Source organism: Rhinopithecus roxellana, chromosome 3, assembly GCF_007565055.1.
Source record: "Rhinopithecus roxellana isolate Shanxi Qingling chromosome 3, ASM756505v1, whole genome shotgun sequence".
NCBI lineage: Eukaryota > Metazoa > Chordata > Mammalia > Primates > Cercopithecidae > Rhinopithecus > Rhinopithecus roxellana.
Window position 1 is genome coordinate 152,920,738 of NC_044551.1, and position 15,055 is coordinate 152,935,792.

At 40.9% G+C, this 15,055-nt stretch overlaps 1 protein-coding gene across 3 annotated transcripts in view; it reads right to left on the reverse strand.

Annotated features, from left to right (window-relative positions):
* Positions 1–15,055, reverse strand: part of TRPC7 (transient receptor potential cation channel subfamily C member 7) — a 141,240-nt gene that overhangs the window by 88,369 nt on the left and 37,816 nt on the right. Inside the window, exon 3 of one of the 3 annotated variants that reach the window (XM_010359894.2) lies at positions 3,629–3,811. The exons of the other annotated variants lie outside the window; for them this stretch is intronic. Within the exon in view, the coding sequence (XP_010358196.1) occupies positions 3,629–3,811 (183 nt within the window). The remainder of the gene's footprint in view (positions 1–3,628; positions 3,812–15,055) is intronic. 3 annotated transcript variants of the gene reach the window in all.

Sequence of the window (15,055 nt, forward strand, 5' to 3'; positions counted from 1 at the left end):
AACCTATGATGTAGGCATTATTATCCCAACTTTCCTGATGAGGAAAGTGAGACAGAGGCAAGGCTGAGTAATTTGCTCAAGTGACCCCATTAATAAGTAGTTGGACCAGGGACTGACTTCAACAGGCACCTTTCAGCTACATCTCCAATACTGCTTCCCAGAAACCACGCTTGACATTTCAGATGACACACCCACTTGGGTTACTGGGGAGGCTGAGCGCCCTCTTAAGGCAGAAGTCATGGGGGAACAACATGTCCTCACAACACCTTTGGTATTTTGGAAGGAATTTTAGGCTTTATGAATGATGCCCTTTCCCAGGGAGACATCTCTAGCATTCTCTGGGGAGATAATAAAGGACCAGCTAGGGAATTAGAGGAACCCTAGAGTCCCAAGAAAGGGAGTCATCACTGAACGACAGCAATGATGCTTCCTCTTGGAGCTGCAGAGAACTTTATAGTTTCCAGAGCATTTCCTCTCATATCAGTTCATTTGGAAGTTCACACACACACACACACACAAAACCTCTGTAAAGCAAAAGCTGGTATGTCCATTTTGCAAATGGGGAATGAAAGTCAGAGAGCTTCAATGACTTGCCCAAGACCACAGGGTTAGGAGAATCAGGCTAGAAACCTGGTCAACAGAAACCCAGTTCAGGACTCCTTCCCTTTAACAGGTGCTCCCTTGAACCATGGTGGGTGACTTGTCTTCATCTAATGCAGGCTGGTACTGTGACTCAGCCAGCCAGAGGTCCAGACATTAGGGTGGTGCCTGAAGATAATCAAACATTCAAATGAGAGACACGATCCAGAGTGCAGTACCAGCCACAGAGCAGCACCACCTTCATTCAAATCCTGGCATTTCATAGACATACAGGCTGATTATAGATTAGTTTCCCAGAGACTGATATATGAAAAACTAGTTTCACCATGAGAAGCAGTCTGTGGTCATGTAATACACATTGTATCCTTCATCTATTAGAGCAGTGATTCTTGTTTTTTTTTTTTTTTAAATAGAGACAGGGTCTTGCTATGTCCCCCAGGCTAGTCTCAAACTCTTGGCATCAAGCAATCCTCCTGTCTCAGTTTCCCATAGTGTTGGCATTACAGGCATGAGCCACTGTGATGCATATTAAAGGCTCTGTAATATCTTTAAGAAAAACAGAAAACAAAAACCAAAAAACCTGTCTATGTTTAACTAAAGGTTTCCAAATTTATTTGAACATAAAATCTTTTTTTTCTTTTAAGGTAAAACCTATTAGCAGCTCATGGAACTGCTAAGAACAACTTGTTTTCTTAAGTTGCTGAATTAATGGGTTGATTTTATGCCATGTGGGCAGAATCTTGGAAATGTTTTATGGTTTTATATTTAAGCCTGAAGCCTCAGGAGATTATCTATCTATCTATCTATCTATCTATCTATCTATCTATCTATCTATCTATCTATCTATCTTTCTATCGAAGTTGTAAAAGGCAGTGTATTTATAAATAGGTCTTGGTGCTAGTTATTTCATAACTCGAATACTCAGGGATAGATTGTACTCATGCAAGCATGCTAAAATTCATAAATTAAAAATGGAAGCCCATTGTAATATTAATAAGACTTTTAAATATTGGTTAGTTTCCTGGTAATTCACGAAGAATAAATGTCAAGGAGAGCTATGAGTCTGTCTGCTGTTGCATGATGGCATACAAGATTTGAGAAAATGTATCATTTGAAGGTCTTAGAAATGAGCAGGGTTGACATTTTATGCAGGTCATTTATCATCTTCCTACCTATGGATTACAGCAGACACTTGACATTCATGATGATTTCCTAAGACCTTATGACTTCCTTAATTGGCAAATACCACTGGAGTCAATCACATCCCTCATGAAACCTTTTAATTCTGACCCAAACTATCATGTTCATGGAGGGCTTCATTTCTTCCTTCTCATTCATCCCCAGGGCCATTTTGAACTTGGTAATTGGCAAAAGAGGACATGTAGTTACGAGGTGGGGGCCAGACTTCTGGACTAACTGAGTAACTCCACCCTCCATGTCAGTTTTGCTAGGGGATTTGAATTTATGTTTCAAAAAAATGGTGAATGCCCACATGCCATGGACTGTTGAAGTTGTGCATAATTAACCCAAACTGTGAATATAAATCTGCAAAGGCCAAGCATCTTCTTTTGTCTAGTTTTTAGACATCTTCTGTCCTCACCATGAGCTGGGAGGCAGGAGGATAATCTGGCTTCAGGAAGGAAGAAAATGTTTGTAGTTCTGGAAACTCCAGCTCATTTTTGCCACTGCCAGACAGCCTCCACAGCAGGGTTTGTTTGAACCCCAAGGGCAAGGATATCTCAGCAGCTTCAGGGGGTGACTGCATACTTTGGTGAAAAGTCCCAGTGAACTCTTGGTTTAAGCTAAAAGGTGAGTTTTCCTGAGCTGAGTAAATAGGATTGTACTGTACTTGAAACTGCAGCCCAATTCTCCCAACTTCCAACAACACTGTGCTTTCTAATATTAATCTCTAAGGCCACCTTTCCCGTGGGTCATCAATTTTATCTTTGAGCTCAGAGTCTTAGGCAAAAGTTGTTTTTCTTAAAATTTGTGATTATTATAACATCAAAGTAAAGGGGCAGGAAGATTTTATCAGACTTGGAAGCTCTCCCTGGGTGAATTTCACAGATATATAATGGTTGTTGAAGGCACAAATTAAGACACACACAAATTAAGATAATCAGGAAACAGAAGGACTACCCAGAGGCCAGTCTGGGGGCTTTAAAAATGCCATTCAGTTTTGATCAGGTGAAAGAGCTGAAAACATTAAAACCCCTCAAAGATGAATCAGCTCCTTTACTTAGGTGGAAAGCACATTGATATTTAAACATGTGGATATTTGGAATGTTCTAGTTTTCATCAGGATGAGTAATGTCATCTAACAAAAGAGCAGATTCTAAAGAACTCAGAGTAGATCCAAAGTAGGAATATAATTTACTTTTGCTCCTTATACTCTTAATCTGAGTAGGCACTACAGCTCTGAGAGCTACTGGTGACCACAGCCACTAAAGACACTTTGATGTCTATTGAGGAGTTGGCATGAGTTTACTTTTGGGAAAGTCTACTTGAGCTTCCTTAGGGCTTTCATATGCCTTTGGAGTGCAATTCTTCTAAGCCTCCCAGGGCGATTGAATCCCATAAGCTTTTTACATTAATACGTTTTCTACACAATTAGTCCTCAGGCACACAGAGGAAGCTCAATAAATGCTTTTGAAAGACCTGAGTTGTATGTTTCTCTTGAAGACTTGGAAACTGGGTTGCTAACCGATAGGAGCCCTTGCGGTGACATTGTTCCTGCCAGTGGGTTGAGGCTGAAGATCTCTTCTGCTGTCCAGGCTCAAGGTCTGCTCAGGGACTGACTCATGCTTCTGCTGTCTCTCCTGGTGGGCTGGGGACTGCGGTGGGAAGGGATGGTGGAGAGAATCCTAGCAGCCCTGTGAAGCTGACAGCTATCTCCCTGTCTAGAGAGAATCTGGGTGTCATCATGGTCACCTCGTGGGAACATAAAATACACGTGAGCACAAAGCAAGGCCAGCAGCCCTGAGAGAAGAGGTGAGATGGGAAGGCCAGGAGAGATGGGGGAGCTTACCTTCTTGACTTCATATTTAATGGCGAGTTTGATCCGGCTCAGACTTGGACGGTGGTGGTCAGACCAGACTTGGAAGTTCACATCACCATTTAAAATCGCTTCCACCTCTTCTGTGTCTCGGCACAGGTCCAGCACGCCCACTACAAAATCCTTGCATTGCATAGATAACTTCCTGTAATCGTTCTAATAGAATAAAGAGAAATCAGGGGTGTGTCACACAGAGCCCCGCAGATTGGCTTGCCCAGCACAGCAGTGTCCATCAGCAACTACTCATCACATGTGAGCTTGTGGAGCACATTGCTTGCACTTATGGAATGCAGCAGGGTGTGCTGGGTGAAGAAGGCAGGGCAATTTCTCTTGACACGCAACCTGAAGGACATCTTCTCTAAGTCAGCATGTGTGAAGGTGTGGTCCACGGGCCACCTGCATCAGAGTCACCTTAGGTACATGCTAAAGTTGTAGATTCCCAGGTCCCACCCCAGACTTACTGAGTTAGAATGCCTGGTGGTGGGGCCAAGGAATCTGTCTTTTAACTTTGCTCTCTAATGGTGTGGATGCCTGCCACAGCCCATCCTGGGCTCTTTCAAAACGGCAGTTTTCTATGCCCAATTCTGAGTCAGTTCTGTGGCAGGAATAATAAGGACACGAACTTTTAAGGCTGATGTAAATAACACTTCGCTTATTTACCACCAATCTATATTGGTGACTGCTGCATATAGGAATTTTACTGGAAAGGTGGATAATATGCTAAAATTGGAAAAAATATTGCACAGGTGTTCTTTTTTGTATGCCAGAAAATCGGCTTGTAAATTATACATTTAAAAATCAAATGTAATTTAACTTTGACAGGATCTTTTCTTACTAGAAACCCTTTTGTGTGGCAAATCATGGCTCCTTAAATCACCTGCCTTTTGAATAAACATTTTTAGCCCTTGACCTTGTTGTTGTTGTTTCATATTTTTAATGAGCTGCTCCCAGATTTCTCTCTTCCTTTCCCTAGTTACTCCTGTCTGAATGTCTTTGAGAGGCTAACTTCCTTTCCTAGTGACATGCCGACTTCTCTTTCCCCTAAACAAACTACTTACATTCTAGATAAGGATCCAAAATGTTGGACAAAGAATGTTTGATGTTATCTCATACCCCTCCTCCCCAAAAATATTTTCCCCAGAGGCCTTCTTGCTGGTTTCTTAGTTGAAAGGAGTCTATTCAGAAAGTACACAAGACCCAAATGTCACTTTCAATGTTAATCAATATCAACAACCCTCAGACTGCTAGATAGTAGTTGGCAAACAGGACTGTGGTTGTGCTTTTCCAGAACATGGAGTTCTCAGCCAATAGTTGGGAGCCTGGCAAACTGCAGAAGCTCAGCCATTTTTCTGAGTTAATGATTCTTGTCTCCTTCCAGGGTTGCTGTATCAAAATGTCACTTTGCATTAGAGAAAGAGGTAAGTAAGTGCTTGTTTGCTGGGAAAAGGGAAAAGATCAAGAAAATATTTTCAGGTGAGAGTAGCTACCCTTCGTTTTTATATATAATTTAGGTAGAAGAAGGGAGTTTCAGAAATTCTGGCTGGAAAAATGACCTCTCGGCTCAGGCATGTAAGAAGCTTGCGGGGTTCTAGGTTTTGGTACCTAGCATAGAGCTGGTCTGAAGTGTTAGGATTGGAAGAGCCATGCTCTATGCTCCTCCAACCCTGACACTCACTTATCTGCCATTCACTCATTCATTCATTCATGAACGCATTCATTCATCACTGAGAACCTACTATGTAGCGGACAATGAAAAATTAGTGGTGAACAAGGCAAGTCTCTGAGTAGTGTGAAGGAAGAGGAGGCTTGAGTTCCACCCTCAGGTTTGCACAAGTACAAGGCTAAGTGAAACTTGCTCAGATCTTTTCCTGGCTAATATATTCTGCAGAGCACTGATAAGCCAGAGGTAGGAGGCTCAAGGTACACGGGGCTTAGCAACATGGACAAGGTGAATCATCTCACCACATGGACCCATTCAACTCTGTAATCTCCTCTGTGGCAACTCAGGTTCCTTAAGTTTCCAACTCCCACCCCGTAACTTTATTACACCTTTTCTGAGAACAAGGAATCTCTGAATGTTAATGCCTGTTACCAGTAAAACAGACACTGCCCTGTTGGCTAGAACATACCTCATTTCTTGATGGAAACTCCTGCCTAAAGCTGAAGTCATGGGTGGGTATAGGAGATAAAGTGAAAAGGACTTGATCTAGCTCTTGTCCCAGGCTCCCCGTGCTAGGAGCTAGTCAGGCTGTATTGCCCAGAGCTTCCTCACATGTCTGGGTTCAGTGCAGTTCAGAACAGAAGGTGACACTTCATTAGAGACTGTCACTTCTCTGGGCTCTTTCAGCCAGCCTGCCATCAATAGGAGAGGCAACAGAGCAGCCAAATCAGGTAATTTGCATTTTTCCTTCTGCATTAGACACTTGGGCTGGAAGGCAATAAGCCTTCTGCTGTCTGCAGTTGGCTAGAGGGGATAGCGAGAACCTAGGCCTGCCAGGAAGAAGGAGATGACATGGACATGAATGGAAGCAGAGAGGGCCATTGATGAACATCTCTGGGGAATTGTCATGATTATAATTTATTGAGCCAAACCTGAGCTCAATTAACCTTCCAAGACACACTCCTCACTGTAATTGGAAGATGAGATACACCCTCAAGACTTCATAGGTGCCCTTTACATTTTTAAAAAATATTCCTGAACACTGAGGTCTGCCAGTTCTAATGGGTGACAGGTGCTCTACCTGCATTATCTCGTTCAATCCTTACAAAAACCCCATAATGGAAGGCTGATCACCATTTCCAACTTCCAGACGAGGAAAGTGAGACCAGAGAGATAAAGTAACAGGCAGATCTATGCTTTTCCTTATATCAGCCACTGATCTCTAGGTCCCTCTCTCACCTTCCTTGGATATTTAGCCCCTGTCTCACATCAGTCTCCTAACATGACTGCATTGTTATTCTTGATGGTTTCACTATCCTGGAAGATGACCCTCACATTCCCTGCCCTTTCATTTCCTTGACAGCCCGTTTTCTTTCTTTCTTTCTTTTTTTTTTTTTGAGACAGAGTTTCACTCTTGTTGCCCAGGCTGGAGTGCAATGGCACAATCTCGGCTCACCACAACCTCTACCCCCTGGGTTTAAGCAATTCTCCTGCCTCAGCCTCCCAAGTAGCTGGGATTATAGGCATGCACCACCACGCCTGGCTATTTTTGTATTTTTAGTAGAGATGGGGTTTCTCCATGTTGGTCAGGCTGGTCTCGAACTCCCAACCTCAGGTGATCCATCCGCCTCAGCCTCCCAAAGTGCTGGGATTACAGGCATGAGCCACCGCCTCTGGCCAGACAGCGCATTTTCTAATTACCTTATTCTCAACCCAAATTCAGCCATTGACTCTCTTAGTTATTCCAATAACTGCAGATCCTTCCCTACCCCAACTTCAAGTGTCCCTTCTCCAACCACCACCTCCTATATGTCCAGCTCACTCCCTCTGGGACCCCCAACTCCAGCAATCCTTTGATTCCACCTGTCCTACAGCCACGCCACTGACTGTACTTCCTTTTCACTGTTTTTTTTTTTTTTTTTTTTTTTTTTTTAATCCACCTTATGTCACTGTCTGTCTCCTTGCAGAGCTGATATTTCACGGTCAATGAAATGGTCTCTTGTCCTTCTTTTATTCCATTGTCCCCACTGGATAAAAGCCTGACCTTGGTTAAGTCTAACTCTCTACCAGTGTTTTCTTGCCTCTGCACAGTGAATGTGGCTGAAAACACACAGCTGGAGGCTGATCACCTCCAGCCTCAAGCCATCCTTAGTGCTCTTGGGCAGTTTACTCTCCTACTCTCCTAAATAGGCATTTCATATATTCTTCCTTCCTCAGTCCTCTAATATCTCCTTCTCCTCTCAGATGAGGATCTTGTTTCCTACTTTATCAAGAAAATAGAAGTCATCAGAAGAAAAGTCCCACAAGTTCACACCTACATGCGTCTCTTCTTCTGCACTCTGTGTTCCCTCCTCTGGCTGTGAATCAACTGCCCCAGCTCGTCTCCAAGACCACCTCCTCCACTTATGTGCTGGATATCAACCTCTTTTGGCTACTCAAGGATGTGGCAATCTTCCTTTCTCTCTCTTGAATTCTCAATTTCTCCCTTTCCCTACTTGCTCATCATACAAATATGCTGTTATTTCTCTTGTTTTAAAAATAAATTTCTCTTGACCCCACTTCTCCCTTCAATGACTACCCCAATTTTCTATCTAATTTTATAGCAAATCTCTTTAATAGGGCTGTCTACATTTGTTGTCTCCATTTTGCCCTCCTTTTACCCTTTCTTGTCCCCTTCGGTAAGGCTTTCCCCTCCACTGACTACTGTGACTGTTCTTGTCAAGGTCACAAATCACATTCATGTTGCTAAATTCAATGGTTGGTTCCCAGTCCTCATTTTACATGACCTACCAAGTGCTTTAACATAGCTGATCACTTCCTTCTTCTTGATACATATTCTTCACTTGTCTTCCAGAATAACATACTCTTCTGTCTTCATCTTTTTTCTGAATAACTACTTTTTGTATTCTTTGTTAATTCATTTTCATCCCCCTTACAATTTAATTTTTGGAATTCCCCAAACTGTGACCAGCCATTGGAATTCTTATTTTTATCCATTTACACTGATTGCCTTATTGATTTTATCTAGTGCTATGAATTTCAATACCACCCATACACTGGCAAGTCCGAAATTTGTATCTTTTACCCACCTTTCTTCTCTGTATCCAATTACCAACTTTATATCTCCCCTTGGATGTCTAATAGGCATTTTGAACTTCATAAAACTAACTCCTAACTCTGGATCAAGTCTCCTACCTTATTTAGTATTCCTCATTCTTTCAGTTGTCCTGGACAAAAAAACATATATAGAATTTATCCTTGATTGCTACCTTCCTTTCATAACCCAGATATAATTTGGTAGCAAATCCTGCAAGTTCTACTTGCCAAATATATCCCTACCCTGACCTCTTTTCACCAATTTTACTATTTCTACCTTGGTCCAAACCATCATCTATTGCTTGGACTAACCCTAGAGACTCCCAAGTCTCTCTGACTCTGTCCTTGTCCTGTGTAGTCCTGCGTAGTTGATTCTTAATACACCAGGCAGAGGAATACTTAGAAAAAGTAGTCAGATCTGGCTGTGCACGGTGGCTCACGCCTGTAATCCCAGCACTTTGGGAGGCCGAGGCAGGTGGATCACGAGGTCAGGAGATCGAGACCATCCTGGTTAACACAGTGAAACCCCGTCTCTACTTAAAATACAAAAAATTAGCTGGGCATGGTAGTGGGCGCCTGCAGCCCCAGCTACTCAGGGAGGCTGAGGCAGGAGAATGGTGTGAACCTGAGAGGCGGAGCTTGCAGTGAGCTGAGATCGCGCCACTGCACTCCAGCCTGGGCAACAGAGCGAGACTCTGTCTCAAAAAAGAAAGTAAAAGAAAAAAAAAAGAAAGAAAAGAAAAGAAAAAGTTGTCAGATCCTGGGACTGCTCTGTACACCCCCTCCAAAGGCTCCCTATCCAAAGTAAAAGTGGGGTCATGAGTCACTGATCTCTGGGTCACTCTCTCACCTTTCTTGGAGATTTTAGTTCCTGTCTCACATCATTCTCCCAACATTACTGCAGTTGTTATTCTTGGTGGTTTCAAAATCCTGGAAGATGACCCACTGCTTACACTATCCTCTAGCCTCCCCATTTTCTCCCTGATTTTATCTCCTGGGAGTCTCCCCCCGACTCAGTCTACTCCAGCCACTCTGGTGCCCCTGCTGTTCTTCAAACACGCTGGGTGTAGACCAGACCTTTACACTGGCTATTCCCCTTGCTTGGACTCCTCTTTCTCCAGATATCTCCATGAACAATTCTTAAGCCTTCCCCGACTATCTTTTTAAAAAAGTGTGGCTCCTCCACTCCTCATTACCCTTCCCTGCTTTTCCTTTCTGTTTTCTTCATAGTACTTATGACTGACTGCCTGATGTACTATATATTTTACTTATTTTTATGTTTATTGTCCATGTCTCCCACTAGAATATAATTTTCTTGAGGGCATGAATTTTTTCTGTGTTGTTCACGAATGTATCCTGAGATCCTAGAACATTTCCTGGAGCATGGTGGACACTCAGTAAGTACTTGTTTAATTAACTGGAACAGTGAACTTGTCTAAGATGGCATAGCTACTAGGTGATACAGCCAAGATTCAAAACAGGTTAGTCCAACTCAAATCCTGATCTTTCCATCTCATCTTGTTGCTTCTTAGGGGAGCAGCGTGTTTCCTTCTATTTGGCACACTTGATGCTCCATTGTGGTGACTCTCAACTAACTTGGGGGAAACAAAGGGTGTGTAGGGATAAGGATATGTGAATCCCTGACAGATTGTATAGTAGAGTCAGTAAGTGCACAGGTTTTGCAGTCAGAAGGACCTGGAATTGGAATTCTTATTTTACTACTTGCCAGTAATTTGATAAGTGAAATTGATAAGTTTCCTGTTCATAAAATTGATAAGTGGAGCAAGCCATTTAACTCTTACGCATAGCAGTTTTCCATCTGTACTAAGGTACACACTGTTCCATCATTTGGAGAATTCAACACCAAGGTTGTGTCAAATGCCCAGGAGAGTTAATAATAAATAACACAAATAACAAAATAAAAATGTACCATCATTCTTAGCAAACTATCACAAGAACAGAAAACCAAACACCGCATGTTCTCACTCATAGGTGGGAACTGAACAATGAGATCACTTGGACTCGGGAAGGGGAACATCACGCACTGGGGCCTATCATGGGGAGGGGGGAGGGGGGAGGAGGGAGGGCTTGCATTGGGGAGTTATACAAGATATAAATGATGAATTGATGGGTGCTGACGAGTTGATGGGTGCAGCACACCAACATGGCATAAGTATACATATGTAACAAACCTGCACGTTATGCACATGTACCCTAGAACTTAAAGTATAATAATAAAAAAATAAATAAATAAATAAAAAATAAAAAAAAAATAAGAATGTAAACAAAAACTGATAATAAAAATAAGCATGTAAATGGCAATCTACATGATTTCAAACTCCCGACCTCTTGCCCTTTGTGGTTTATAATTACTGGAGTGGGAGTAAGACTGGCCCATGGGTAGGAGGAAAACAAAAAAATACTAGATAAACTCTTGATTCATCTTTCTTCCACTCCAGATAAAACCTGTAAATTGGAATGCCTTACAAGTGGACTAATGTAGTATATCAGCTTTTGAGACTGGGTTTTTTCCCTCAGCATGATCACTTTGAGATTCATCCATGATGTTGCATGCATTAATAGTCAGTTTTTCTATTTCACATCCACTATATGGATGTATCAGTTTGTTGATCTATTTACTCACTGAAGAACATTTGATTGTATCCAGTTTTTGACATTTTGCAATGAAGAAGAAGGCTGCTATAAATATTCCTGTACAAGACTGTTTTTTAAAGACAGAGTTTCACTCTGTTGTCCAAGCTGGAGTGCAGTGGCACAATCTCAGCTAACAGCAACCTCTGCCTCCAGAGTTCAAGTGATTCTCCTGCCTCAGCCTCCCAAGAAGTTGGACTTACAGGCACCTGCCACCACACCCTGCTAATTTTTGTATTTTTAGTAGAGACAGGTTTTCACCATGTTGGTCAGGCTGGTCTTGAACTCCTGACCTCAAGTGATCCACCCACCTCAGACTCCCAAATTGCTGGGATTATAGGCATGAGCCACCACACCTGGCCAATATTCCCATACAAGTTTTTGTGTGAACATAGTTTTTTATTTCTTTAGGGTAAATGCCTAGGAGCGGTATTGCTGAATATATAGTAAATGCATGTTTAACCTTGTAAGAAGCTTCCAATTTGTTTCTGGAAAGGTTCTACCATTTTACATTCTACTAGCAAATTACGAACATTCTAATGCTCCATATTTTCACCAGCACTTGGTATTGTTAATTTGTTTCCTGTTTTTGCTTTTATTTTTAGAGTTGGGTCTCACTATATTGCCAGGCTGGTCATTAACTAATGGGCTCAAGAGATTCTCCTGCCTCAGTCTCCTGAGTAGCTGGGACTGCAAGTGCAGGCGACTATGGCCTGCATGTCAATTTCTTTTCTGTGTCATGGTATCTCATTGTGATTTTAATTTGCATTCCCTAATGGCTAATAATGCTGCACATCTTTTCCTGTGCTTATTTGCCATCTTTGTATCTTCTTGGATGAAGTTTATATTAAAATCCTTTGTCCACTTAAAAAAAATTTTAATTATTGAATTTTGAGAGTTCTTTATATATTCAGGATACAATTCCTTTTTAAGAGAGGATTTGTAAATATTTCTCTTAGTCTGTGGCTTATGTTCACATTCTCTTAGCAGTATCGTTCAGAGAGCAAACATTTTTAATTTTGATGAAGTCTGATATGGTTTGGCTGTGTCCCCACCCAAATCTCATCTTGACTTGTAGCTCCCATAATTCCCTTGTATTGTGGGAAGAACCCAGTGGGAGATAATTGAATCATGGGGAGTTTCCCCCATACTGTTCTTGTGGTAGTGAATAAGTCTTACAAGATCTGATGGTTTTATAAGGAGAAACCCCTTTCACTTGGCTCTCATTCTTCTCTTTTCTGCTGCCATGTGAGACGTGCCTTTCACCTTTGGCCATGACTGTGAGGCCTCCCCAGCCAAGCAGAACTGTGAGTTTATTAAGCCTCTTTGTTTTTTTGTTTTTGTTTTTGTTTGTTTGTTTGTAAATTGCCCACTTTTGGGTATGTCTTTACCAGCAGTGTGAAAACAGACTAATATAAAGTCCAATCTATTATTTTGTCTTTTTGTTATGCTTTTGATGTCACAATTAAAAAATCTTTTCTTAATACAAGGTCATAAATGTGTCTTCCTATGTTTTCCTCTAGAAGTTTTATAGTTTATGTTTTAAATTTAGATCTGTCACCATTTTGTGTTAATTTTTGTATATGATGTGAGGTATAGGTTGAGGTATCTTTTATTGCACATGGATGTTCATTTGTTCCAGCCCCATTTTGTTGAGAAGATTATTCTTTCTCCATGTAGTCATTTTTGCATAACTGTCAAAAATCATTAATGACATTTGTATGAGTCTATTTCTGCACTCTCTCTTCTGTTTCCTTGATCTATATGCTTATCCTTTCACTATTACCCACTGTCTTTATTTTTGTAACTTTATGTTATCTTAAAACTAGGTACTTTGAGTCCTCCAACTTTGCTTTTCTTTTTCAAATTATCTTGGCTTTTCTCATTCCTTCCCTTTACATATAAATTTTAAAATAAGCTTGTTCATATCTACAAGAAGTTCTGCTGAGATTGTTATTGGAATTGTGTTGAATCTATTAATCAGTTTGGGGAAGAACTGACATTTAAACTCTTTTAAATTCTCCAAACCACAAACATAATATGTACCTTCTCTTATTTAGGTGTTCTTTGATTTATTTCATTCATTTTTTATAGTTTCCAACATACAGGTTTCACATATGTTTTATAAAATTTATATCTAAGTATTTCATTTTTTCAGCTATTGGAAATATTTAAACATTTTTCTTCGTTTCAATTTTCATCATTATATATAGAAATATTGATTTTTGTGTGTTGTCCTTATATTCTGTAACCTTGCTAAACTCACTTACTGGTGCCTTTAGATTCTTTGGGATTTTCTACATAGAAAAACATGTTGTCTGAAAATATGGATTGTTGACCTTGAATAAACACCTAGTTGAAATGCATTTCTTAAGACGATGAGAAAATGCTCAGAAACATGCATTTACATTGCTTTGAAGACTGATAAGGTTTTCTTTCTAGGAACAAAACTCTGCCAACAATTTTTTGCTGGCTTTTAACCCAAATTAATGGATCAGAGCTTTTTATGTAGTCAATACGGTAAGCAGTATTGTAGTGTATTCACTATTTATTTCTTGTTCTCTGTTCAACACAGGTATCAACTGAGATTCTTTAGCTCTCAATGATCTGAGAATTTCTTTTCTTTCCTTTTGATCTATGAATCTCCCAAGTTTATTTGTTATTGAGATGAATTTCTAGCCCTAATATGGAGGATGACTCCAAACCATCTATCAAGACATTTTGATACCTTTAACTTTTGATTCTAAGGTCATGGTTTTGATAACATCAATTTCAGGAAATTATTAGTTTGCTTGACTTTCACTAAAAACTTCAACTCTCCAACTTTTTCAAAGCTACTGACAAGCTTAAATTAGAAGAGAAAGAGAAGCTCATTTCCCTGATCGGTCAAAAGTTAAATGAATTTCTCAGACTGATGCTGTGGAGACATCCATACAATACAGGATAATAACACTCATTCCCCAATGGAGACCTTAGAAATTAGATTTTAAAAGAGTGTGGACTTCAGATTCACGCCCCCTCCCTCCCTTCAGAGATCCAGTTATGGGGAAGAAATGTTTACGGAAAGCTCCAGTTGAAATAGTAGTGGAGCTGAGTCAGAAGATGTGTACAGCTGTAAATCTAGGAGGTATTTCTGCTTTTGATATTTAGGATGAGTTTGTTTAAGAAAGGGTTGCACTAATAGTTTACAATAAAAATGTTTAAAACATTTTAATATTTCATTTAATGGTCACAACTCTCCTGTAGAACTGATAGTATTATTATCTCTAAATAAGAGGACTGGAAGTTGACCATTGGATTGAGCAAATTGGAAGTCGTTGGTCACCTTGACTGGAGCAGTTATGGAAGAGTGGAGGACGTGCCTGGAGAGAGCTAAGAGAGCAGGAGAAGAGGTATTGTGCCATGGATATTGACAGCTCTTTTGAGAAATTTTATTGCCAAAGAGAGCAGAGAAATGGAAAAGTAGCTGATGTGAGAAGTAGGGTCAAGAGAGGCTTGTTTTCTCCTTTCTTCCCTCTCTTGCCTCCCTCCTTCCTTCCTTCCTCCCTTCCTTCCTTTCTTCCTTCCTCCTCCTTATAGGAGAAACCATGATATTTTGTATGCTGATGGGAATTTTCTAGTAGATAAATATCCTGATCATTGTCCCTCCCACTGAGGAGGGACTGTGACTTCCATAGCATGAAATGGGAGAGCATCTGGAGATGAAAAGGAAGGTATGGGGATGGAGGAAGGATCTGACAGTCTTCTAGAGAATCACGTGCAGGTTCTGAGGGGTGACTTGGGAGACAGTGGCTTCCCATGGTGAGGACCTTTAGAGGGATTAAAACACGTAATTACAGGATGTTGAGAGGATTCAATGTGGTGAAGTGGGGAAGCACACAGTCCAATGCTGGGTGCACAGGTCACCTTCAGTACCCTTTGGCTAACACAGGGCTTCGAAGTTGCATCTTGCCCTAGTGTTTTCTTTCTGCACATCCCCAACTCAGCTGTTG